Source organism: Pseudorca crassidens, chromosome 10, assembly GCF_039906515.1.
Source record: "Pseudorca crassidens isolate mPseCra1 chromosome 10, mPseCra1.hap1, whole genome shotgun sequence".
In the NCBI taxonomy this organism is placed as follows: Eukaryota; Metazoa; Chordata; class Mammalia; order Artiodactyla; family Delphinidae; genus Pseudorca; species Pseudorca crassidens.
The window spans coordinates 3428747-3452990 of NC_090305.1; the positions used below are offsets into that span (position 1 = coordinate 3428747).

At 43.4% G+C, this 24244-nt stretch overlaps 1 protein-coding gene across 2 annotated transcripts in view; it reads right to left on the bottom strand.

Moving 5' to 3' along the window:
• LYRM4 (LYR motif containing 4) overlaps positions 1 to 24244 on the bottom strand; it is a 115303-nt gene that overhangs the window by 36008 nt on the left and 55051 nt on the right. Inside the window, exon 3 of one of the 2 annotated variants that reach the window (XM_067751907.1) lies at positions 5534 to 5606. The exons of the other annotated variant lie outside the window; for it this stretch is intronic. Coding sequence (XP_067608008.1) covers positions 5534 to 5606 — 73 coding nt within the window. The remainder of the gene's footprint in view (positions 1 to 5533; positions 5607 to 24244) is intronic. 2 annotated transcript variants of the gene reach the window in all.

Below are 24244 nucleotides of genomic sequence, written 5' to 3' on the forward strand. Positions count from 1 at the left end.
GTTATAAGTAAGTGTGAAACCATCTGGTGTCTCCTGCTGTTGCATCCTTTAGATCCTGCATGTTTACATGTCCATAGCATCAAAACATCATGAGCCTAAAACAGTAATATTTAAAGGACATTGTATGTTAACGTAATCACACACATTCTTGATGTTGCATAAGCATACTGCTGTAGGCTGTCAGTAGTAAAGAAGTATTTGAATATGTGAATGACACACACGTTCTCTTATCAGAAGTAGAACACCACACCCCCGCCCGTGGCAAAAGGGGAATCCTCCCAAGTTAATCGGCCATCTGGATATCACCTTTGTGAAGTGAATGTTCACATTTTTTACCCATTTTTAGGAGTTGGTTTCAGTCTTTTAAAAACTGATTTGTAGGGGTTCTTTATATATCCTGTATGCGAATCTCTTTCCAGATATTTCCTCCCATTTCTCTGCTTTTTTATTCTCTTACTATTGCTCTTGACACCGTAATTTTAGTAGAGCTCAATTTTTTTTCTTTTATGGCTCACACTTTTTGTGTCCTAGTTAAGAAATCTTTGCCTATTCCAAAGTAATGCAGCTGTTTTCTTTTGTTTTCCTCTGTTAAAAACAACAGGTCCAAAATGGAGTTGGTTATGCTAAGCCACACACCACCAAACGGAGACTTAGCTATAGTTTCGGTCTCTCCCAGAAACGGAATCTTAAACCAGCCAATCAGGAATCACCCGATCAGCACTCATTAGGTCGCCTGCCCGACAGACCCGTCACCTCTAAAGGGAAGTGACCTTGCCACAACCGAACCACTCTGTGCTCCCTCTTCCCACTGCCTTCTGCCTATAAACGTCTTTCATTCTGTACAGCCCCTTGGAGCTCTTTTCTGTCTGCTACACTGAATGCTGTCTGATTCATGAGTCCTTCAATAAAGGCAATAAAACCTTTAAAATTTACTCAGTTGAATTTTGTTTCTTTAACACCTCTAAACTTGTCTTTCCTTTCCCACTTAAATCTACAGTCCATTTTTTTTCTACAATCCGTTCTTATGTATGAATGGGGAAGAGGTCAGGATACTTTCACCCCCAAATGGTTATCCAACAGACCGAACACCACTGATTGAAAAGGCTATCCCTTTCCCAGTGCACTGCAGTTACCTCTTTGCCATAAACCAGGTGACTGTATGTAAGTGGGTCTCTTCCTGGACTCTGTTCTGTTCCACTGATCAGGTAGCCTAGCCACGTACCAATGCCACGCAATCTTAGTTAACAGAGCTTTAGAAGGGGTTTTACATGTGGTAGTGGAAATATGCCAGTTCTTTTTCTTTACGTATGCACTAGCTATCCCTGGTCTTCTGAATTTCCATGAGAATTTTTTAATGAACATCTCAGTTTCTACAAAAAAACCATTGCTAGTAATATGATTGGGACTGCATCACCTCTATACGTGAATTTGGAGAACACCAACACCTTTATAATTTTGGGTATTCCAATCTGTAAACACGAAATATCCCTCCATGCACAAATACATGAGAAGGTACTCATCTTCACGAGTCACTAGAGAAATTAAAATTAAAACTACCATATCCATTAGACTGGCTAAAATGAAAATACACAGAAATACCAAGTATTGCAGAGGACGTGGAACTACCACTGGAATATATGTTGTTGATTGATGGGAATGCAATTTGGGGCATCCACTGTGGAGGCTCGACAGTGCCTTCTAAGGCTGAACACATGCAAACTGATGACCCAGCAATTCCATTCCTAGAACGACCATTCACCAACAGACAAGTGCCAGAACATTCATAACAGCACTGTTCAAAAGAGCCCCAAACTGGAAACTACCCAAATGTCCATCAGTAGGAGAAAGGATAAACAGGGACTTCCTGGGTGGTCCAGGGGTAAAGAATCCGCCTTCCGATGCAGGGGACGTGGGTTCGATCCCTGGTCGGAAAACTTAGGATCCCACATGCCGCAGGGCAACTAAGCCCACATGCTACAAGTACTGAGCCCGCACGCCTCAACTAGAGAGCCCATGTGCCGCAAACTTCAGAACCCACGTGCTCTGGAGGCCGTGCTCCACAACTACAGAGCCATATGCTCTGGAACCCGCACACCACAACTACAGAGCCCACGCGCCCTGGACCCCGCACTCCACGACTAGAGAGAGGAAACCCACATGCCATAACTGGAGAGAAGCCTGAGAGCCGCAACGAAGATCCCATGTGCCGCAACTAAGACCCGACGTGGCCAAAAATTAAAAAAATAAAATAAAAACTACTGTATTAAAAAAAAATTCTGTCAATGAGTCACTAATCTTTAAAAAAAGAGAAAAAGAAAGGATAAATACATTTGGTGGTGTCTTCACAAATGAAAAAATATACAGCCTGGAGGAGGAACCATCCATACCAGAATACAAGAATATGAAGAGATCTCAAACAATATTGAGCAAGAGCAGCTAGATTCCATTACAGAGAGTATAAAAGCAGGAAAACCAATCCACGTGAGGAGTCAGGATAGTGGTTATATCCCTGGTGGGATGTGGTGACTGCAAGGAAATATGAGGGGCTTCTGGAGTGCTGGTAATATGCCTGCATTGGTTGCGCTCTGAGCACAGGATGTCTTCAGTTGATAAAAACACACTGAGCTGCACTCTTATGACACTGGACTGTTTATATACATACATATGTTTTAACAAAAATTATTTTAAAAGGAATATATAATTGGAGTTTTTCACTTAAAAACGGATTCACTTTTGAATAATTCCCTCTCCCTTGTTCGCCCCTCCCCACTCCCATGGCATTTATATGACCAACAATCTAAAGGGAGTTCTTTTTTCTTTACACTGAAATATTGCTGACATACAGTATTATGTTAGTTTCAGGTATACTACACAGTGATTTGGCATTTGCATGTATTATGCAGTGATTACCACGGAAAATCTACTAACCATCTGTCACCATACAAAGTTCTTAAAAATTACTCACCATATTTCTTATGCTGTGTGTCATATCCCCATGGCTTATTTATTCTATCACTGGAGGTTTGTCCCTCTTAATCTCCTTCATCTTAAAAAAAAACAACAAGAAAAGGGAACTGCTCTACAGAAGCTTTCAGATTTGGAGATCAGTTTAAATGCAGCACCTTTGGGCATTTTTATCTTTCTTTTTTACTTTTTTTTTTTTTTGGTTGCACCGCACAGCTTGCGAGATCTCAGTTGCCTGACCAGGGATTGAACCCAGGCCACGGTAGTGAAAGCCCAGAATCCTAACCACTAGGCCACCAGGGAACTCCCCGGGCATTTTTATCTTTCGACCAAGCATGTTGAACTCTGTAAGCATCTAATTAGAAGCACTTTCTTTACCTGTATTTTAGATGTGAAAATGGAGAAATAAAAGATATGAGGCACTGGTTTCAATGAGTTTGTCTTAATTTCCCATTCAAATCACCACTTATTATTCCTACCTGTTACAGTGATTCAGCAGTAGCTTTACTATGGACACAAGCGTATGTCTGTGTTTATTTTTCAAAGAAATGTGATATCATGAAAAATGAACGGCATCTTTAAGTATCCCTTTAGCTATCATTTTGCAGATTAATTATGTTAATATCTGATTGTACTAATTTGTTTTTCTCTACTTTTGTGTCAGTACTAAACTAATCAGTGGATGCAAGTACAGAATTCCAGGACATTCATTTTTACACATGACATCACAAAATTTCCCCAAAACTTAGAATGCTAGCTTGTTTCCTTTTAGTCTCTTATAACCAGGAAATATGCTACTGTGACTGAGGCTCACATTTCTATAATCCACTAAACGAAATTTTAAAATGAAACTGAGAGTTATGGAAAAAGCTGAAACTGCTAACAAAAGCAGTAAGCTGAAAGGCTAGATGGACAGTTTTAGTTTTCTTTCTTAATTGTAAAATTATAATACAATTATAATTCAAGTTTCAATAAAAATAACAGCATTCCTTAGAGTGGAAGAAAATAAATTCTCATACGCTAGAATATCCAGTGCTATGAAAGAGCTACCTGAAGAATATTTCGTTCAGCTTTGGTAATACATTAAAAAAAAAAAAGAATTTTAAAGGAATACAACACAACTACCATCACCAAACAGAGATTCCTGATGGCGTTGAGAGCTGTCTGTGGAAAAACTTTTTAAACCACATTAAACATTTAAAGGTTTCATTTAAAAGCAAAGAAGTTACCCAAGCTAATCATATCATGATCTAAACAGTGCGGCACTGAGACAAATGATGGTTGTTTAAAGAAGCCATGTCGTGATTTCAAGCCGAACCTATCATGCAGTTACTCCTCATTTTCTTTCACAGTGTTCTATTATCTTTGTTGACTTGGGGTGGGGTAGCAAGTGGGGTTTCCTATTTGCCCTCTTTGTTCCAGGATATCTGCCACACAGAAGGGAGAAAAACAAGTTCTCTTACCCCAGAAGTAACCCCTATTAGGATACCCGCTAGCATCACAACCACCAGATGAGACTGGAGCACAGGTAAAGCAAAAGGCTGGTCTGAGTTTCATAACTTCTTGAATTTCCTCCTCTCTAATCCCTCTGCCCACGCCTCCCCCCGCGCCGCCCCCTTCCCCACACCGAGGCACAGAGACAATCAATCACTTAACAGCTGGACGTGTGGGAACTGTCTGGCCTGCAGTAACACACAAATACCCATCCATGCAAAGTTCCCCTTCACTCTGCGCTCCTTCATAGACCAACTCCCCTGTATTCTGCTCGGCACTTCCTCTTCCCCTATTAATTCCTGTAACACCAATAAGCACACTGTCGTGTATCGGCTCATTTCTCCTTTTCAGCTGGTCGCATCTCCTCTGACCTCTGCAAAAGCACCTGCACGGTGTCTGGCACACAGTGGACCTTATCAGAGCGCCACTGGTGAATGTGTTACATGCCGAGTTACACATACAACTCATCTGCCTTTCTCTGCTGTCCTGGAAGAGCTTGTCGCACACCAACAAGGCCGAGTCAGATATTCCATAACGGTCTACTCTTCCCCGAGAGGCAGTGCCAGTTTATCTGGGTTATTAGTAGCTGGGCTTTGATCCAGAAATCCATTTCTGGAGAAATACACTGCATTTTATTTTTAGCTGTGAATGGGGCACACAGTTTTTGTTTGCTTTTTAAAAATAGTTGGCTCTCCTGACAAAACACAGCTATGGATAGAAAGTAACAGGTAATTGTATTGTGTTATTGGGAAGAAACAAACAAAAAAACCTCCTTGTGTCAGAGAGCAAGGCAGTGCCCAGAGACTAACGGGGTCGCATCAGAGGGAGGAGGACTTGGCTGGAAAGGGCTCCCACTGGCAAGTGTGGGACTGTGTGAGCATCCAGAAGAACGATGACGGCAACAGATCACAACGTTTCCAATAAAAAAGAACCTGAGTCTACAGTGATACTCAAAAAATTAGGGGAGAAGAGGGAGGAGGAGGAAAGAAAAAGCCCTTCTTTCTAGAAGGCCAGCTAGTCAGGAAATCACCTGTGCAACCACTGATGCAATAATTAGTTCAGGTGGGGTCCTTACCTGTGAAGGCTAAGCCTGTATGGAAAGTTGCTGCAGAACAGGAAACCACTTCTTGGGTCTCAAGTATCACTTCCTAATTATAAGGAGAAGAGCAGATCTCAGGCAAACGATCAATAGCGACCCTAACAGTGGGACAAACCCACAGCGCGCGTCCCCCGAGGTGGGGACGAGGGAAGCACGCAGCAGCATCGTGCCTGCACTCTTCCTGCCAGAAATGTTTCCCTTGAACCCGAGCAGGAGGGTGAAGTGACAAATCCAGATTGCAGGGCACCATCCAAGACAACTGGCTTGGCCTCTTCAACACTGAAAGGTCACAAAAGACCAAAAGAAAGGTGTGGAGGGGCAAGGGGTGATAGGGCCAGAGCCAGGGGTGGAGCCTGCATTGGATCCTGAGTGGGAGGGGAGGGAGGAGTATGACTGGGTAGTGTGGAGAAACCTGTGTCGGACTGTGTGTCACGTCAATGGGTACCATCATCACCGTATCCTTGGTAAACGTCGTGGGTGTGATGCCGGCACGGCGTGCATGAAGGAGAACGTGCTTGTTCTTGGGAGGCACATGTTGAAAAATTTAGGGGCAAGGTGTCAAGTGTGCAACTGATGTTCAAATGGGTCAGGAAAAAATATACAAAGCGACAGTAATAGTGACAGAGAAAGAGAGGAGCAGGGCAAGAGGACGTGCAAGTGAGCGAGAGGGAGTGAACATGGCAAATGCTAACACCTGGTCAATCATGATACAGGCATATGGGTTTCCATTATATTATTTTTTCAAAAATTTTCAGTATTTAAAAAAAATTCAACATAAATGACAAGAAAAACCAAGACCAATGTATTTCTGGCTCTCTGCATCTGTTGTGTGACTTCTGCGGGTTCAGAGGAGGGATGACCGGTGAGAGAGGGGAAGCTCCAAGGTGAAGCAACTCCCGACATGGTGAGAGAAGCTCTGAAGGAGTGGCCAGCCAGGGCGCTGGGGGGGAAGGTACTCAGGGATGATGGACAAATGTGACCACCGTCCAGGGCCGGGGACGGGAGAAGCAGAAAACGACAGCTGGGCAGGCTGAAGGAGCTCCAGTTTAAGGGACTCAATAGTGGTTATGGAGCAGAATTTCAGGAGAGGATTCTCTAGGTCCATCCATGTTGTTGCCAACAGCATCATTTCCTTGTTTTTCATGGCTGAATTATATATATATATATATGTATATCCATCCACCCACCCCACATTTTCTCACCCGTTCATTTGTCAATGGACACTTACGCTGTTTCCACGTCTTGGCTATTGTAAATAATGCTGCAATGAACATGGGGGTGCAGGTACCTTTTCGAGTTAGTGTTTTTGTCTCATTTGGATATATTCCCAGAAGTGGAATTGCTGGATCATATGGTAGTTCTATTTTAATTTTTTGAGGAACCTCCATACTGTTTTCCATAGTGGCTGCACCAATTCACATTCCCACCAACAGTGCACAAGGGTTCCCTTTTCTCCACATCCTCTCCAGCACTCATCTTGTTTCTTTGATGATGGCCATTCTAATAGGCGTAAGATGATATCTCACTGTCGTTTTGATTTACATTTCCCTAATGATTAGTGATGTTGAGCATCTTTTCACGTACTTGTTGGCCATTTGTCTTCTTTGGAAAAATGTCTATTCAGGTCTTTTGACTATTTGTCTATTCACTTTTAAACTGAATTATTTGCTTTTCTGCTATTGAGCTATATGAGTTCTTTATATATTTTGGATATTAACCCCTTATCAGATGTATGGCTTGCAAATATATTCTCCCATTCTGTAGGCTGTCTTTTCACTTTGTTGATTGTTTCTTTTGCTGTGCAAAACCTTTTTAGTTTGATGTAGTCCCACTTATTTATTTATTATTTTGTTGTTTGTGTTTTAGGTGGCATATCCAGAAGAAAAAAAAAAAAGACCCATGTCAAGGAGCATTTTTCCTATGCTTATTTCTAAAAGTTTCATGGTTTCAGGTCTTACTTTTTTTTTTTTTTTTTTTTTGGCGGTACGTGGGCCTCTCACTGTTGTGGCCTCTCCCACTGCGGAGCACAGGCTCTGGACGCGCAGACCCAGTGGCCATGGCTCATGGGCCCAGCCGCTCCGCAGCATGTGGGACCCTCCCGGACTGGGGCACAAACCCATGTCCCCTGCATCGGCAGGTGGACTCTCAACCACTGCGCCACCAGGGAAGCCCAAGGTCTTACATTTTTGTCTAACCCATTTTGAATTAATTTTTGTGAGTGGTGTAAGATAGGGGTTTAGTTTCATTCTTTTACATGTGAATAGTCAATTCTCCCAGTACCATTTATTGAAGAGACTTTTCTCCATTGAGTATTCTTGGTTCCCTTGTCAAATATTAGTCGGCCCTATATCCCTGAGTTTATTTCTGGGCTCTGGATTCTATTCTGTTGATCTATTTGTTGGTTTTTACATCAGTACTGTACTGTTCTAATTTCTATAGCTTTACAGTATAGCTTGGAACCATAAAGTGTGATGCCTCTATCTTTGTTCTTCTTTCTCAAGATTGCTTTGACTATATAGGGTCTTCTGTGGCTCTATACACATTGCAGGATTATTTTTCCTACGTCTGTAAAAAAATGCCACTGGAATCTTGATAGGGATTACACTGAATTCATAGATGGCTTTTGGTAGTACTGACACTTTAGCAATATTAATTCTTCTAGTCCATGAACATGGGATACCTTTCCACTTATTTGTGTCTTCTTTGATTTCTTTCATCAGTGTCTTGTAGTTTTCAGAGTAGAGATCTTTCACCTTCTTGGTTAATATTATTCCTAAGTATTTTATTGCTTTTTGATGCTATTGTGAATGGGATCATTTCATTTCTTTTTCAGATAACCTGTTCTTAGTGTTTAGAAATGCTACTGATTTTTACATGCTAATTTTTTATCCTGCAACTTTATTTAATTCACTGACTAGATCTAACAGTTCTTTGGTGGAGTCTACAGTATTTTCTATATATAAAATCTGCAAATAGAGACAATTTTATTTCTTCCTTTCCAATTCTGATGCCTCTTTATTTCCTTTTCTTGCCTGAGTGCACTGGCAAGGATTTCTACTACTGTGCTGAAAAGGAGTGGTGAAAGTGGGCATCCTTGTCTTCCTCCTGATCTCAGAGGAAAAGCTTGCAAACCTTCACCATTGAGTATGATGTTAGCTGTGGGCTTATCATATATGGCCTTTATTATGTTGAAGTATGTTCCTTCTATGCCTAATTTGTTAAATTTTTATCATGAACAGATGCTGAATTTTGTTAAATGCCTTCTCTGTGTCTCTTATCATGATCATATGATTTTTTCTTTCATTCTATTAATGTGATGTATCACATTGATTGATTTGCATATGGTGAACCATCCCTGCATCCTTGGATTAAATCCCACTTGATCATGGTGAATGATCCTTTTAATGTGCTGCTGAATTTGGTTTGCTAGTATTTTACTGAGAATTTTTGCATTTATATTCATCAGGGATATTAGTCTGTAGTTTCTTGTTTTTAATATTTACTTATTTATTTGGCTGCGCCATGTCAGTTGTGGCACGTGGATCTTTGTTGCGGCATGTGGGATCCTTTTCACTGACCAGGGATTGAACCTGGGCCCCCTGCATTGGAAGCGCAGAGTCTTAGCCACTGGACCACCAGGGAAGTCTCTGTAGTTTTATTGTCTTATAGTGTCCTCATCTGGCTTTGGTATCAGGGTAATACTGGTCTTATAAAATGAGTTTGGGAGTGTTCTGTCTTCTTCAAATTTTGGGAAGAGTTTGAGAAGGACTGGTGTTAATTCTTCTTTAAATGTTTGGTAAAATTCACCAGAGAAGCCACGTGGTCCTGGGCTTTACTTTGTTGGGAGATGATTTTTTTTTTTTGATAACTAAATATTTATTTGACATCTGGATTCAATCTCACATATATTTGCATAAGTAATTAAAAATTATCTCAAGTGATTAAGTGGTCACAATTGCATGTGAGTTCAACTGATCCCACTTCCATTCTTCATTTATAATTCTACCCTCATTCTGCTGCATCACCAAAAAGAAGAGAGCTGCGGGTCCTTTCCTTACAGTAACATGGGGGGAAACCTACTTAGAGGTTATCAGTTCCTAGTCCAGGACACAAAAATCGCCATGCCACTGGAACAAGTGCACAAATCTACCTGTGAGGCCCACGCAGCCATGTGGGGACATTGCCAGGACTGCTGCCAGCATCTGTAGCTCCAGGTCGAATGCTACAGGAGAGGCACTCCTGATCCACACAGCGTGAGCTTACGGGCTGCATGAAGGAACTCCTGCCCACTCCCCAAGGGGTTCTGGCGACCCACCAACTATGTGATTACAGGCCTACCTGGAAGCCACAGGTCGGCAGCTGATGTAAAAGGGAACAAGTGAAAACGTGCTACAAACCCAGGCTCTCCCATGTTCTGGGAAAGCAGGCTGAAACTCACGCTGCTCCTGTAGGGAAGAGCATAGTCTGAAGGGCAGCAAGTTCAGAACGCCCAGGAAAAGAAAGAGCGGAGGAGAGAGCATTTGCAGACAACTCTGAGTGGCAGGAGGCCCTGGACCCGTGAGAACAACGATCCCAGCTCTTTGAACTCCTCCAGTCCTTTTGTTCTGTTGCTGGATTCATTTCACTGCCCCATCCTGTTTTGCAATGTGAGATGCCCTAAGGAAAGCCTCACTCCCCAAGCACTGAACAACCTGTGATTCTGACATATGGACCCACAGGGCTGCATGTTCTGCTCTGCAGAGTGGGGACCACATCACGTGGCTATACCTGGCCTAAAGGGCTCCCCAACATCTTATAGATATGCTGTTTGTCACTCAGCCATAAAACGGACACCAAAATCATTCTCACGCTCACAGAGTCAAAATGCTGATGTTTGTATTAATTCTAAAGGACATGTTAAAGCACTCGGGGGGTTCAAATTATTCATTCATAGTTCACAAATTGGTTAGTTATCTATGGGTTTTTAAAAAGGGGCTTTTGATGATTTTCAGAAATAATAATTGGACCTCTTCCCCATCTCCTCAGAATATATCAATAAAACAACATGGCATTGTTTCTGTGACCTCCAGGGCTGTAGCACTGTTACGCTTTCCTCCTTGGTGGTAGGAGATTAAAACAATAACCTCCCAGATGATGGAGAGCTGAGCTGCACAGCAGCTCCTTAACTGTCGATAAATCCATTTTCTAATTACACAGGAAGACATGTTTGTCTTTGGCCCTGATTACATTAAAAATACCACCAGAAGCATCATTGCTTTAATGTGCATTACAGAAACATGACTCCCCAAGTGAATCTGATCCATTAATAACATCTCTTTAACTACTGTCTAATGATTTTCAGACATGTAATAGAATATTTTATGGCTGTTTTCAACCATCTGTCCTTCCTTTCAATATGAATTTGCCAGAGACATAATGAAATTTCTTGTGCTCTGTGCCATCACACGCTTATAAATATGATACAGCAATTAGATGTAGCAACGCTGTCACACGCTCTACATGGAGCCATGCTCTGGGCATTGCTCAAGGAACTGGAACGTTCTGTCTCCAAGATCCTCTTAGGCTACTCCTCGAGCTGCCCTAAGTCCCAGCCTGCGTGGCAGCACATGCAGGTACGTACCCAAGATGTGCCGGGCTAATGTGTCACAAGTTTGAATCAGTCACAGAACAAGAACAACTAGCTGCATCACAGGCGCTGCACTTTAGAGAGTTAAATGTGATGTTTATAATTGCAATCCTTTCCTTCAATAATATATCATGCCATATTTTAAGCTTTTTTTAATTTATAGATTTACTCTTCACTGAGTGCTTATTATGGGCTAGTCACCTTCTATGGTTAGTTTTTCTGAGTGCACGGCTCATGTTTAAATATGTATGCAAAAGAGAAATTCATCTGATGAAGAGGTATATCTTAAAGTAACGAACCAGCTTTCAAGACACAGCAGCCTGCTTCCAGAGTCTCTTTCAACAGGAAGTTGTCCTAGAGGTGGCGGGCAGATCCTGGCAGGCCTGGGTGCTGTAGAGTAGGGAGGCCTGTGAAGTGATATGCGAAGCTACAGACTGAAAGACCTATTCCAAGGTGGGGCCCACGGGGGAAGGCCGGGTGACCACTTCCAGGGTTCTGTAAGAAGAGAACCGTGACCCAGGACACCATCTGGACAAAGCCCCTCCCCCTCACTTCCCTACTGTCAGACCTGAGGTTTTCCAGAAGAGATTCTCTGGAAATATTCTTGATTTCTCTCTCTCTCTCTCTTTTGTTTTTTAAAGGTAGGACAAAGGAGAAATAAAGAGTGTCCCACCAGCAGCTGCCTGTGTTTAGATCTTACCATGCATCTTTACCGTGAAGAATGAAAGCTCTACTGCATATTGAAAAAAATCATTGAAATTTCACCACCACCAAGAGAAAAACAACTAATCCCACCCCCTCCAGGGCATCTAAGGTACTCAGGATAGTGTCACCTTTAAAATCAATTACTGTGGTTAAAATGAGGCATATACCCATCTCTCCCCACTCCTGGCTTCCCCCAGAGGTGAAAATGAATAGAACCCGAGAGACTTACACTGCACAGGAAAGTTTTCACGAAGACCTAAGTTACAAAAACGAAAATGAAGAGGATTCAGTGTGCTTCATCCTGTTTGGCCGGTGCCACTAGGACATTTCTTCTTGGTGGGAGGGGGTTATTTATAAACTCAGCCAATGATTAGTTCAAGGAAGGCTGAAAGAAAAACAAAGCTTTAGCTTGAGATTCCTTAAATCTCTTCTTGGTCTTTCTATTTTCCTATACTTTTAATTTTGTCTTTATAGTAATAATTGGTAATTGTAAGGTCTCAAATACTAAACTGAAGTACATATACATAAATATGTATTTTTCCTGCCTCTATTTCAAACAGATCTCATGCTTAGGACAAGTTTAAATTCTAACAAATACTGAGAAGAGCTGAGAATACAAACTACAAGCCAATCCTCCTCCTTCAGTTTTATCCAGCTAAGCGTTAAAGGTCCGCTCCTTAGCCAACGGGGCTTACGTATATCACGCATATAATTAATGCACTAGGATGCGGCCACGTACCGCTGACTGCAGATAGAGAAGGACGCCTTCCACGTACTGAGAAAAACGTAGATTCTCAGCTAGAGGATCTACAACTACTATTCAAAGTTCGTAGTATCTGAAGGAGGGGCATCCCAGAACCCAGTGTGGAGACTTCTGCGTGTCAACACAAATGTGCAATCTTCAATATTGCCTTGTTCCATGAGTCCTGGGCCTTCATGAGAGGGGTTCAGAGCCAGCACAGACAGGAGCACAAGCCTGGACCCTTGGAGGCTCCAGGTCAAAAATCTGATGCAGCCAGTAAATGTGCTTGGTGGGCCACAGCATGTGTTTAAAACAACGTGCACCAACATTTAAAAATCCAGTTTCACATTAAAATGGGAAGATCTGAAAATACAAAGATTTCATTCCTACCTTCAGTTGGAACTAACAGCTGTCCCTTAACACGTACAAGCTTCCCAGACAGCCCCGGGGCCCACCGGGTGAATGTTTTCCATATGCCCCAGCACTCTTCTCTTTCCTGACTGACCCGGTGATTTCAGAGGTAATGAGACGTAGGTGGAGCCCCAAGCCCTTGTCCTTGAACTGGATGGTGGGGAGCAAAGTCTGAGAACATAATTAGAATCCAATCATAATCGAATTATAACATAATTCTTCTGAGGATTCCAGGACAAAGGGCTGTTGCAATTCTACGGAGAAGGGGCCTGGGGTTGTTTTAAAATACCGCCACCAATTTTGTGACACTCCTACCATTGAGAACTGGTGGTGGTGGGGGGCTATGTCCCCATCCCTTGAATCTGAACTTATGACTGCTCTGACCAGTGGAATCTGGCAGAAGTGAGGCTATGTGAATTTGGAGGCAAGGTTGTGTCCTGTCCTCTGGAGCACCATCCTCTGCAGTTCTGAGTGCAATGTACGAAGTCTGAGGCTGCCATGATGTCAGGGAGCCTGGCCACGTGTAGCTGTTCTGTTTAAGGGCCATGGCTGGTCCCAGCCTAGGCACCAGACCTGTGAGAAGAAGCCGCCAGGTGACTCCAACTCCAGCCAACTGTGCCATCCCCAGCAGCTTTAGTCTCCCAGTTGAGGCCGACATCATGGATCAGACAAGCCACTTCCACTGCACAGCATCAGAATTCCTGACCCACAGGGGCTGTGAGCATAATCAGAATGGTGGTTGTTGTACATGGTTAAGTGTCAGTGGTAGTGATGGATTGGGAGGACAGGGCCTGTGGAATACTAAGAAAATCTCTGCAATGGCTTCTTTTGTGCTGCAAATGCTACTATCTGTTAGCCTCTGCTGGGTTCTAAGCCTCATCCAAGACTTTCACATTGAACACTCAGCGGTCTGCCGTCCATTCCTCTCCTCCTCAGGAACCAGTGGGAAGGAGGTTAGCTGGGCAGTTTTCAGTCTCCACTCTAAGCAGTGCGGTTTGGAAATAATTCTTGGCTGCTCTGTGCCTGAGGGCTAAAGCACCAAAGGGCGTTTGCTTATGCTGTGATCTGACGGACTTCCTTTGAAAATGAGGCGTCCATCTTCATCTTGAAAACAAGGATGATGTCAGCTGATCACCTATTTCACAGTGGTTCAAAGGTTTGGTGAATATGAAGCTCAGATTTCTAAGAGTGGGAGAATACGATTTTATCTCCATTGGTACAGAGGCAGAGGGATTATACCTGAAACCTCCTGTATATTTTCCCAAGCTTCCCATCACATAGTTACATATAAGCAGGGCTATACAGAGGAATATGCTTCTTTAATGCGGTAAAGGACACATTTCAGTAGCACTCATTTTGTTTAGAGCTGTTGGCTCTTTGAAAATATCTTAAATATCCCCTACTGTGTAAATGCCATAAATGTGTGTAAAACTTGAGAATGGCAACATGAAGGAGAAATATGGAAAAGTGCTAATTTGATGACTGAAGGAGGACCACCACGATCTCCATTTCTTTGCGCGTTTAGAGAGCTGTGCGCTTGACTGGTGTGACCACTACTGAAATGTTAATTTGGGCAGAAAACAAAAATCACAGATGAGTTTAGAAATTTTTCAACTTTACATTTCTCTGCTAGTGAATATACCTCCTTATGGCTTTCCTTAAATGGCACAGTTGATTATTAAGGAGCTCAGAAAGAAGTTTTCCTAGTAAAGCATGTCCTTGCTTGGAAAAAAATCACCCGACCAGAAAAGCCTTGCCCTGTTCTCCAAGATGATTTCTTTTTAAGTACCAACTGCCTCTTTAAGAGCATGATTCAGTGATACACAAGCGCTCTGGTGCCAACACAATTATCATCCGAGTGAGGGATGCTTGCTTAATTTACCTCTAGGCCCACACTCCTGTGTTGTCTTGCTACAGCATGCTGTTTCCGTCCTACTGTTCTGACTTGAGGAATAGTTTATTAAGTATTTTCTTCAATCATTTTAGCCACAGCTGTCAAATATGTCCTTATGGCACCAGGTTATTTAAATGACTAACAAAAATATAAAATCCAACTAGAGTCATAAGATGCTATAACTTATCTTCTTTGATCAGTCTGTGGGGCTAAAGGACAGGTTATCACATGGTAGCAGTGTCGTTTCCTATTATTGCAAATACGCCAGGTCAAGTGCATTTGTAGAGAGATGAGAAGTGAAAATCAGGAAATGAAGACAGTTTTCCAGACACACAGTAGACCTCACACCTTCCTTACGACTGTCATTTTAGGAGATGATAAGGCATTCCTGGATGGTGTCTTTGTTCTAAATTCTTCTGAAGGCCACTCCTCTCCCGGGGCTCCTGCTAGACCTACACACATCACCACTTTTCACTGTGTAGTTAATTGTTTTTGAGAGAGTCTGTCTTCCCCTAAGATGATCAGCAGCGGGACAGCAAGGACTGAAAGTGTCTGTCCATCTTTTATCCCTGGTGTCTAGCAGAACACTTGGCAACAGAAGGTGCTCAATATTTATTGAATAACTCTACATTCTTTTGCATACTGTCTTTGTCGGCAAAGTTTTATCCTTTGAGGGTAGATTTACCATTTGGAAACAGTTAAAAGTGATTCAGAGTCAAGAATGAAGAAAGAGGCCAAGATACTACTCAATTTTCTTATGTGCCTTAGAAAGTAAAACTGAAGGTGATTCTGAAAAGGAAGCTTACTGGAGTCAACAGGCCCTTCAAGGCAAGTAATTTGAAGAGTAACACTTGGATGTAGAACTCTCCTATGGTTCTTAAAAATCATTGCTCGAGATTTCGAAGCACAGCTTCTTCGAAAAACCAAGCTTCTAAAAGTAAATTCTTTTTTTTCTGCAGAAGAGTACTGATTTGTACTGATGCTCCTTAAATGGACATTTAGGGACTGCCCTGGTGGCGCAGTGGTTAAGACTCTGTGCTCCCAATGCAGGGGGCCCGGGTTTGATCCCTAGTCAGGGAACTAGATCTCACATGCATGCCGCCACTAAGAGCTCACATGGCGCAACTAACTAACTATTAAAAAAAAGTGGATCTCTAACACTCTCCGTCTATCAAAACCACCCCCCCGCAAAAAAAAAAAAAAAAGGACATTTAAATATGGACAGACTTCATAGTTTGGCAATCCATGGTGTTGTAAAGGGACCAGCAGACACTTTGCCTTCCATCCTGGCTTACTGTCCCACATCCTTGCTGCTTCTCTACATCTCAGTCTGAAGCAAAGCACCAGTCTAGGCAGAGCCAGGAAGGCACAACCCTGTTCTTCCTCCGGCTTGCATCTTCCTGCGGCAGTAATAATGTGCTGGTGTAAGTCATCTTTTCCCTAACGCCCATGGAATGCAGGACTGAAGAAATGCAATGATGGGATGGCATTAACAGACAACCTGGATCAGCTAAGAAAGGAGCAATGCCGGCACACGGCTGGACGTCCCAGGTGCTGAGGGTAAGCGCCACTGAAAATGGGCCGGAAGCGGACAGCTGGGGGCCCTGTGCAGTATCCTGAACCCGATCAGGGCTGAAGCCTGGCCTCCCTCTACATCCGGTATTCTTCACTGAGTGTGCTATATTTAATTTATTTAAATAATTTATATTTAATCCAAATGAATGAATTCCAAAGCTGATGTATCTAGAATTTCTTTTTTTAAACCTGATGTATAACATATGAAGTACACACATCCTTAGTGAATCAAATTATCTTCTTAACGGCTGAAATTAAGTAATTCCCTTCTCTGATGACTTCCAAAAGGGAAAAGTAAACGAATGAATTCACTTTCAGCATTACTATCGATCATTTCAGAATGAGAAGAAAAACCTAAAACAAATTTAATCCCAACATTAATTTCAGTAAAACCCAAAGAAGGTGAAAATCAGGGACTTCCCTGGTGGTGCAGTGGTTAAGGATCCATCTGCCAACACAGGCGACACGGGTTCAACCCCTGGTCCAGGAAGATCCCACACACCGCAGAACAACTAAGCCCGTGCGCCACAACTACTGAGCCTACGCTCTAGAGCCCACGAGCCACAACTACTGAGCCCACATGCCACAACTACTGAAGCCCGTGCGCCTAGAGCCCATGCTCCGCAACAAGAGAAGCCACCGCAATGAGAAGCCCACGCACTGCAAAGAAGAGTGCCCCTGCGCGCTGCAATGAAGACCCAATGCAGCCAAAATAAAGAAGTTGAAAATCAGAAAAAAGGGTTGTTTTTTTTAAAGATCATGTACAGAGGAGATTTTATGTAGTTCCTGTGATATGACAGGGACGGGCACCTCAAAGCAAGCTGCATTCTACATCGAGTAGAAGTGGTCCTGTCAGTGACCTTTAGAGCCTCTTAACTATCTTAGTCCACTGGGCTGCTTTCAGAGAACACCACAGACTGGGTGGCTTCTAACAACAGATACTTACTTCTCATACTTCTGGAGGCTGGAAGCCTGAGGTCAGGTGCCAGCAGAGTGGGGTTCTGGTGGGGGTCCTCTTCCAGGCTGCATAGTGCAGACCCCTCTCTGTGCCCTTACATGGCAGAGAGCAGAGAGAGGAAGCAAACTCTCTCGGAATCCTTATAAGGGCATTAATCACATTCACGAGGGCTCCATCCTCACAACCTCATCTAATCCTAACTGCCTCCCAAAGACCCCACCTAATATCACTGCATTGGGATTAGGGGTTTCCACATATGAATTTTGGTGGGGACACACACATTCAGTCCATTACAGACACAGGGTACCATTTTAAACTACGATAAAGACAGCCAGTGACCCACTCCAGTGTCGAACAGCACCAAAGGGGCCACAGACATTATCTATGCTCAGCTAATTCTACTCAGACGTTCTGCTGCAGTCACCTTCTCACTGTTGTGCTCTCCAGGGCTCTGCCTGTCTAATGTGTCCTAAACACCTGTATTTCCACATCTTGCACCATAGCCTCTGCTGCTTATGCTTATGTAACCCCCTTGGAAAGAGAGGCACCAGCACATCCTGTTAGGACACATGTATATAGATAACACATGAAAACCTGACCCTGTCCACAGGGGTTCAGTTCTTCTGAGAGCAGGGCTGTGAGGAATTCTCCCCCTACCTACAATGCACACACACTTCCCAACACACACACACCCAAACATCCCCAAACAAGTGGTCAATTGAGAATGTATGAGATCTGCTAGCAATCCTTATGAAAGTCATGGCTTGCTGAGGGAAACCCTTCAACCAACTGAAGATTTAGCTGAAATTTAAGTCAATATCTACTTCCCTTCATCCCTCGTCTTTCCTTGGAATGCTGAGTGCAACATAAAATAAAAACACGTGTTGCTGTCACCCAGGAAATGTGGCCAAGACTCTAACAGAGGAGCAGACAGGTTACAGAGGGGTGTGAGTGCATTCCAGGCTCGGGAAACAGGTAGTTTTGGTGATGCAAAGGAGCCCTGGGTCAGCTGGCCCATCATGCCTACTTTACAGCCCCCAAAGGACACTGGCTTTCCCCAAGCTGTGCGTGGGTGCAGCAAAGCTACAAGGAGCATCTGGGGCTGGAAGCTACGTCTCTGCAGAGTTGTCGAGGATGATGTGACTGCACTGCTGCCTCATATGCAGAGTTGGCCTGTTCTTAGGATGTAGTGGGATGTCACTCTGACCAGGGCTGTGCAGGGACGTCTAAGATCCAGAGCAGGAAAAAGAGAAAAGACTACTAAAGTGATTAAAAGGTGTTAGTTTAAATGAAGGTTTCCTTTTCAAAGTGATTTTCCGAATAGAAGAAAGGATGAGGCTGCTGCTTCTGCCCCAGTCCTCTTTCGCCTGTCTTGGGGGGGCATCAGGCCTTGATCCCAGCGGGGAGGCTGGAAGACCAGCACCCATCGTTTGGTGCCTTTCACTTATGTAGTGTCATGGCTTTAGGAGACTTCTTGCGTACGTTAGCTTTTCTGACCCAAAGAGAAAGAGGAGAGGAAATGAATAAAATGGGTGGCGTTAGAACAGTTTTCTCTGGTTATACCTCCCTGCTATAAAGAGTTAACATAAGGTGAGTTCCTTTTCAGGAAGGGAGTTTACTGGCAGCTCAAATTTGCTGTTTGGAAGCAGAATGAAGCATGTGTTTGCATTTGTGGACACACACACATACACCCGTACACGGTTATATATTCTTGTAAAGATTTAAAAACGATACATAGATCCTGCTCTTCTTGATTTTTTTCTCACTGAGAATTCAACGCACAACTGAAAAAAAAAGGGGACAAAAACCCCTCAGTAACTCAAAGTCAGGGTCTAAGTTGGTTTTACCTTTACTGTGATAAAACATATGTAAAATTTATCATTTATACATTGAGAAGAATTTATTACATTTTTATAAAATTGTGGTTATACATAAAATTTACCATTTAAACTTTATGTGTCCAGTTCAGGGACGTAAAGTGCACTCACACTGTTGTACAACCACCACCTCCATCCTCTCCAGAACTTTCCTTCTTCCCAAACTGAAACTCTGCACCTGTTAAATACTAACTCCCCTTCTCCTGGCAACCATCCTTCTACTTCTGTGTCTACAAATTTGACTACTCTGGACACCTCATATAAGTGGAATCATATGAGAGCTGTCCTTTTGTGATTGGCTTATTTCATCTAGACAATGCCTTCAAGGTTCATCCATGTTACAGCATGTGTCAGAATGCCATTCCTTTCGGATGCCAAATAATTTTCCACTGTATAAACCATATTTTGTTTATCCATTTATCCATCAATTGACATGTGTGTTGTTTCCACCTTTTGACTATTGTGAATAATGTTGCTATGAACATGGGGATATATAGCTCTTTAAGACTCTGCTTTCAATTCTTTTGGCCATATAACCAGAAACGGAAATGCTGGATCATATGGTAAAGCTATGTTTTTTTTTTTGCTAAGAACCTTGTCTTTTATTTATTTTTTAATTAATTAATTTATGGCTGCGTTGGGCTTTTGTTGTTGCACGTGGGCTTTCTCTAGTTGCGGCGAGCAGGGGGGCTACTCTTCGTTGTGGTGTGCAGGCTTCTCATCGCGGTCGCTTCTCTTGTTGCGGAGCACGGGCTCTAGGCGCGCAGGCTTCAGTAGTTGTGACACGTGGGCTCAGTAGTTGTGGCCCACGGGCTTAGTTGCTCCGCGGCATGTGGGATCTTCCTGGACCAGGGCTCGAACCCGTGTCCCCTGCGTTGGCAGGCAGATTCCCAACCACTGCTCCACCAGGGAAGTCCTAGTAACGCTATGTTTAAAGTTTTTGAAGAACAGCCGTACAAGGTGAATTTTACAATAACTTGCCCCGTCATGTGTACAGCCGGCTTTTGGCTATGGCTCTGTGTACCATTAACTTCTTACTGTGCTTAATCACAGGAGATGTGACCATGCCAGATGCAGTCTTATGATGCCAGCCACATAGGCTAATCAGTTTCCTTTACTACCAGCCACACATCACAGGTTTGTAGGTAGAAACAAACAAGCTAAGTCTCAACATAAAACCACAAACGATGATTGAGTAGCGTCTTCCAGGAGATGGCTACCGATGCCTCTGAAGAGTCCGCAGTCCCCGAGGCCCCTGTGGAACCTCTGGATCCTTCTGAAGTTTACAGCACTTGCTCGCTCCACTTCCTCTGTGGCACCGTGTACGGCCGAGCAGGTGTACGCAGTGACAGTGCAACTTCTCCCCAAACTTGAGGCTGCTGTGTACTGATTGCCTTCCATTGCTGCCTTTGGTACCCAGCTCAGTTCCCCAGTCCACTTGCTCCTCTGCCAGCGTTTGTAGGCTTTTCAGCATCTGTGATATCACCCTGGCTTGTCCACATCATCCTCAAATGTAATGACTCACTGTCTCCCTAACATCCCCCACCCTACCATCTCACTGACGTCTCCAAGCCCCAGACCCTGATTCAGGCTCCATCCTTCTGCTCTTCTCCACCTGTCACCCCTGGGCTTGCTCTTCCTCTTCAACCCAGTTTCCCATTGATCGGTCCCTCCCATTCTCATGGCCCAGCTGCCCTTCCAACTTCAGGGCTGCTCTGCCCAGATGGAGCCTGGTGACCAGTCACCGCAGGGATGCCGGCATGGGTACCCTTGCTTCACCTGACATCCGCTGCTGCACTCTCCTTGCCAAGCCCAGCCTGGGGAAGACGGCACCAACCTCTCTTTCCCTTTCTGCTCCTGAAGTGTGTTATTCGATTTTAGATTTGTCCTCCCTGTTGCACAATTATCCTCGTACCCATTCTTTACAAACCCCCTCACGTTCTCTACATCTACTGCAACAAAACCTTCTCAACTTTTCTGTTCTCAAGCAATACATCTTGATCCTATAATCTAAACTTAACACAAAGTTTTGCTCTTCAAATTTTTGAAAGAATCAGGGCCATGTAAGATGAATGAATTTTCATGCTAAGAAAAACAAAAGTATAAAAGAAATTGTTGATATGTCATTACATAATTATTTTTTTATAGCCCCAAACACAAACCAGGTTGAAAGATGAATAGCAAAGTAGGAAAAAGAAAATATGAGCTTCTTTGACTCCTCCTTCTTTGCCTCAGAATTGTCCTGCACGTCTTCTGATCTATTCTATTCTCCCTGCTTCTCCAGCAGTATCTGAGGCTCCTTCAGGAAAACACGCTTTCCCCTGGTTGCTCTAGCACCTTGCTCCATTCAGTTCTTTCTACTCTTTACTGTGTATTTGATGATTTCTTTTGCACTGGTTCCCTCTTCCTAGTCAACAAACGTAATAAAATCTTTACATCCTCACAGAAAAACCCAGATGGACCTGTCTTCCTGTTCCCCAGATTCTCAAACAGTTGCTCGTTCCTTCCTGCCCTTTACTACCAATCTTCTCTTCTACATCTGGTGCCTCTGCCTCTGGACCACTAGCTCGCTCTGCCAATTCCGTTCTCTCCCATGAGGCTGCCCTTGGAGTTACGAATGGCCTCCCGCCCGCCTCTTCCCAGAAGGCCTCCTGCTGAGCTCTGAGTACCGGACACAGGCGCACAGCACGCCCTGAAACTCCTCTGCATGCCCCTCCTGGTCTCTTGTCTCTGCTCGCTCCCTCTGGGCAACATGGCCTGGGATCAGGCTTTCACCTCTTAGCAGGTGCCTTCCAAACTTAGGCCTCCTGCCCCACGTGGCCTCTGAGCTCTAGGTCTGCATTTTCACCTGTTTGCTGGACATACCTAGAAGATAGGATGCTGGCATCTCCAAGAGAACATCTTTTTCTTGACGTGGGTCCTCTTGGTTCCCTGTTGCTAACAGCATTCCCACTGAACAAAGAAACACAGAAACACGTACACACACAGTCACACTGAAGACACAAGTGAACTTTACCCACAACAGGGCAGCTCAGATTGGTGACCAGTGCTCTGACCGGGCATCAGGTAATGTAACCTCAGGTATTCCTTTTACTATTAAAACTGAGAAAGGTATTAATTAATGTGACATTCTGAAACCCTAGGATGCTGTGTAGAAATAATGAAGACTTGAGTTAAACCAAAACTGTTGATATTTTAGAACAGGTTTAGGTGTAAATGTAGTAATTGGTTTTGTAATGACGATTTCTGTGTTGTTTTAGCTACTTTTTAAGGTGTTTGGAGAGTTTAAGAGAAGCCACTATATGAGATTAGTAACTGGTTTTTAAATTGGTTGAGGAAATATAATTAAGCTTTTAATCAATGCTTAAATGTTTAGCAAAAGTCCATTTTCAAGTTTCAATGACTGCATGTATAAGATTACTGAAGCGAGCACTAACTCGGAGATAAACTTGTCCATGGCCGTAAGCGCCCGGATATTAAACAGCAACCGACACTTCGGAGGCACGCCGCGCCCGTCTCTTTCGTCCTGACAGTGGTTTGGAGCCGCAGGTCTGCCTAGGACGTCGAGGTGCTCGTAACTACAAGCCGAGCGTGTGTATTTTAGAGATGTGACCCCGTTGAAGAATCTCAGTTTAGGTTCTTCTTTCAATTGTGTGTAGAGCACAGTAACCAGTGTGGCCGTGTGACACCTTAAATTACTAGTCAGGTCGCATTTTGCTTGACATCAATGGACCTTCTATACTCTTTAGTTGAAATGCATCAATTTTCAAGGAGGCCATGACCTGAGAGGGGTGAATATTTTATGTTATAGAGAGATTTTTATTGTAAAAAGATTTAGTCTGAACGTATGCTTTATTTTTATAATCTAGCATTTGCCACACACAGTTGTAGAAACTATAATGAAAGCATAAATCTTAGACTTGAAGGGTGAGTGCCTAGGACACGTTAGTTCAGAATTAAAGGCTTCTCTTCCTCTCTTTCTCCCTGGCTTAGTCTCTGCGTGGAAAAAGATGACTCACAGCTGGTGTACCCTGACTTTTAGGAAGGTGTCTAGGAATTGGGTCTCTATCTGGTAATCCAGAGCTTATGGGCTAATGGCTGCAGGAAAGAGAAAATAAAATATGCTGCTGTGTAGCTTCCGCCCTTTCCTGTGACGTACCGATGAGAGGCTCCCTATGCTTTCCACCCCTGCACAGCAATCTCATCTGCCCTTGGGCAGGAATCCTAAACGCTTAACTGCGGGGTCTGCAGCTCTGGGTGGCATGCGTCATTCCTTTTTAACCTTAGTGAAAACAGGCTACACAGGCATATAAGACACAGAACAAATGGTGGCGATTATTATTATTCTTGTTGTTATTATTATTATATTTGGAACAATTATATAGCAAAGAAAGGTTTTGCATCAAAAGGGATCAACATGTACTAATATAATAATCCTAAGAGATCCTGGTTGCTGAAGTTTCTGGAGAATATGCCTAGGCTGAGTAACTGCTAAGCCTGTATAGTCTCCTGTGCTGCGTTGCACATCAGAGCTCACTTCTCTCTCCCTCACACCCCTCTCTTCCCCCTCAGAGCCGCTAAATTAAGTATGTGGTTAGAAGTGGTCACTTCTCATCTTTTGACTCTGTGGGAAGAAATAAACAGAAGAGGCAGGAAAACAAATCTGGCAACTAAATAAGAAAGGCTGGATCTTGTTTAAAGCTCTGCTTGAGTGGTTAAGAATAATAAGAACCAAAAGTCTTATTTACTTATGTATCAGAAGCTTTTACAGAAGGTACTAAGGGGGTAATCTAGTCCATTTTCTTGTCTCAGACTGGCCTGAAGCGAAGACAAATGCTTTTTCATGTATATTCTTAAATGTCCACATTATTGGTGCTGCGTATTAAGATAAACAAATTC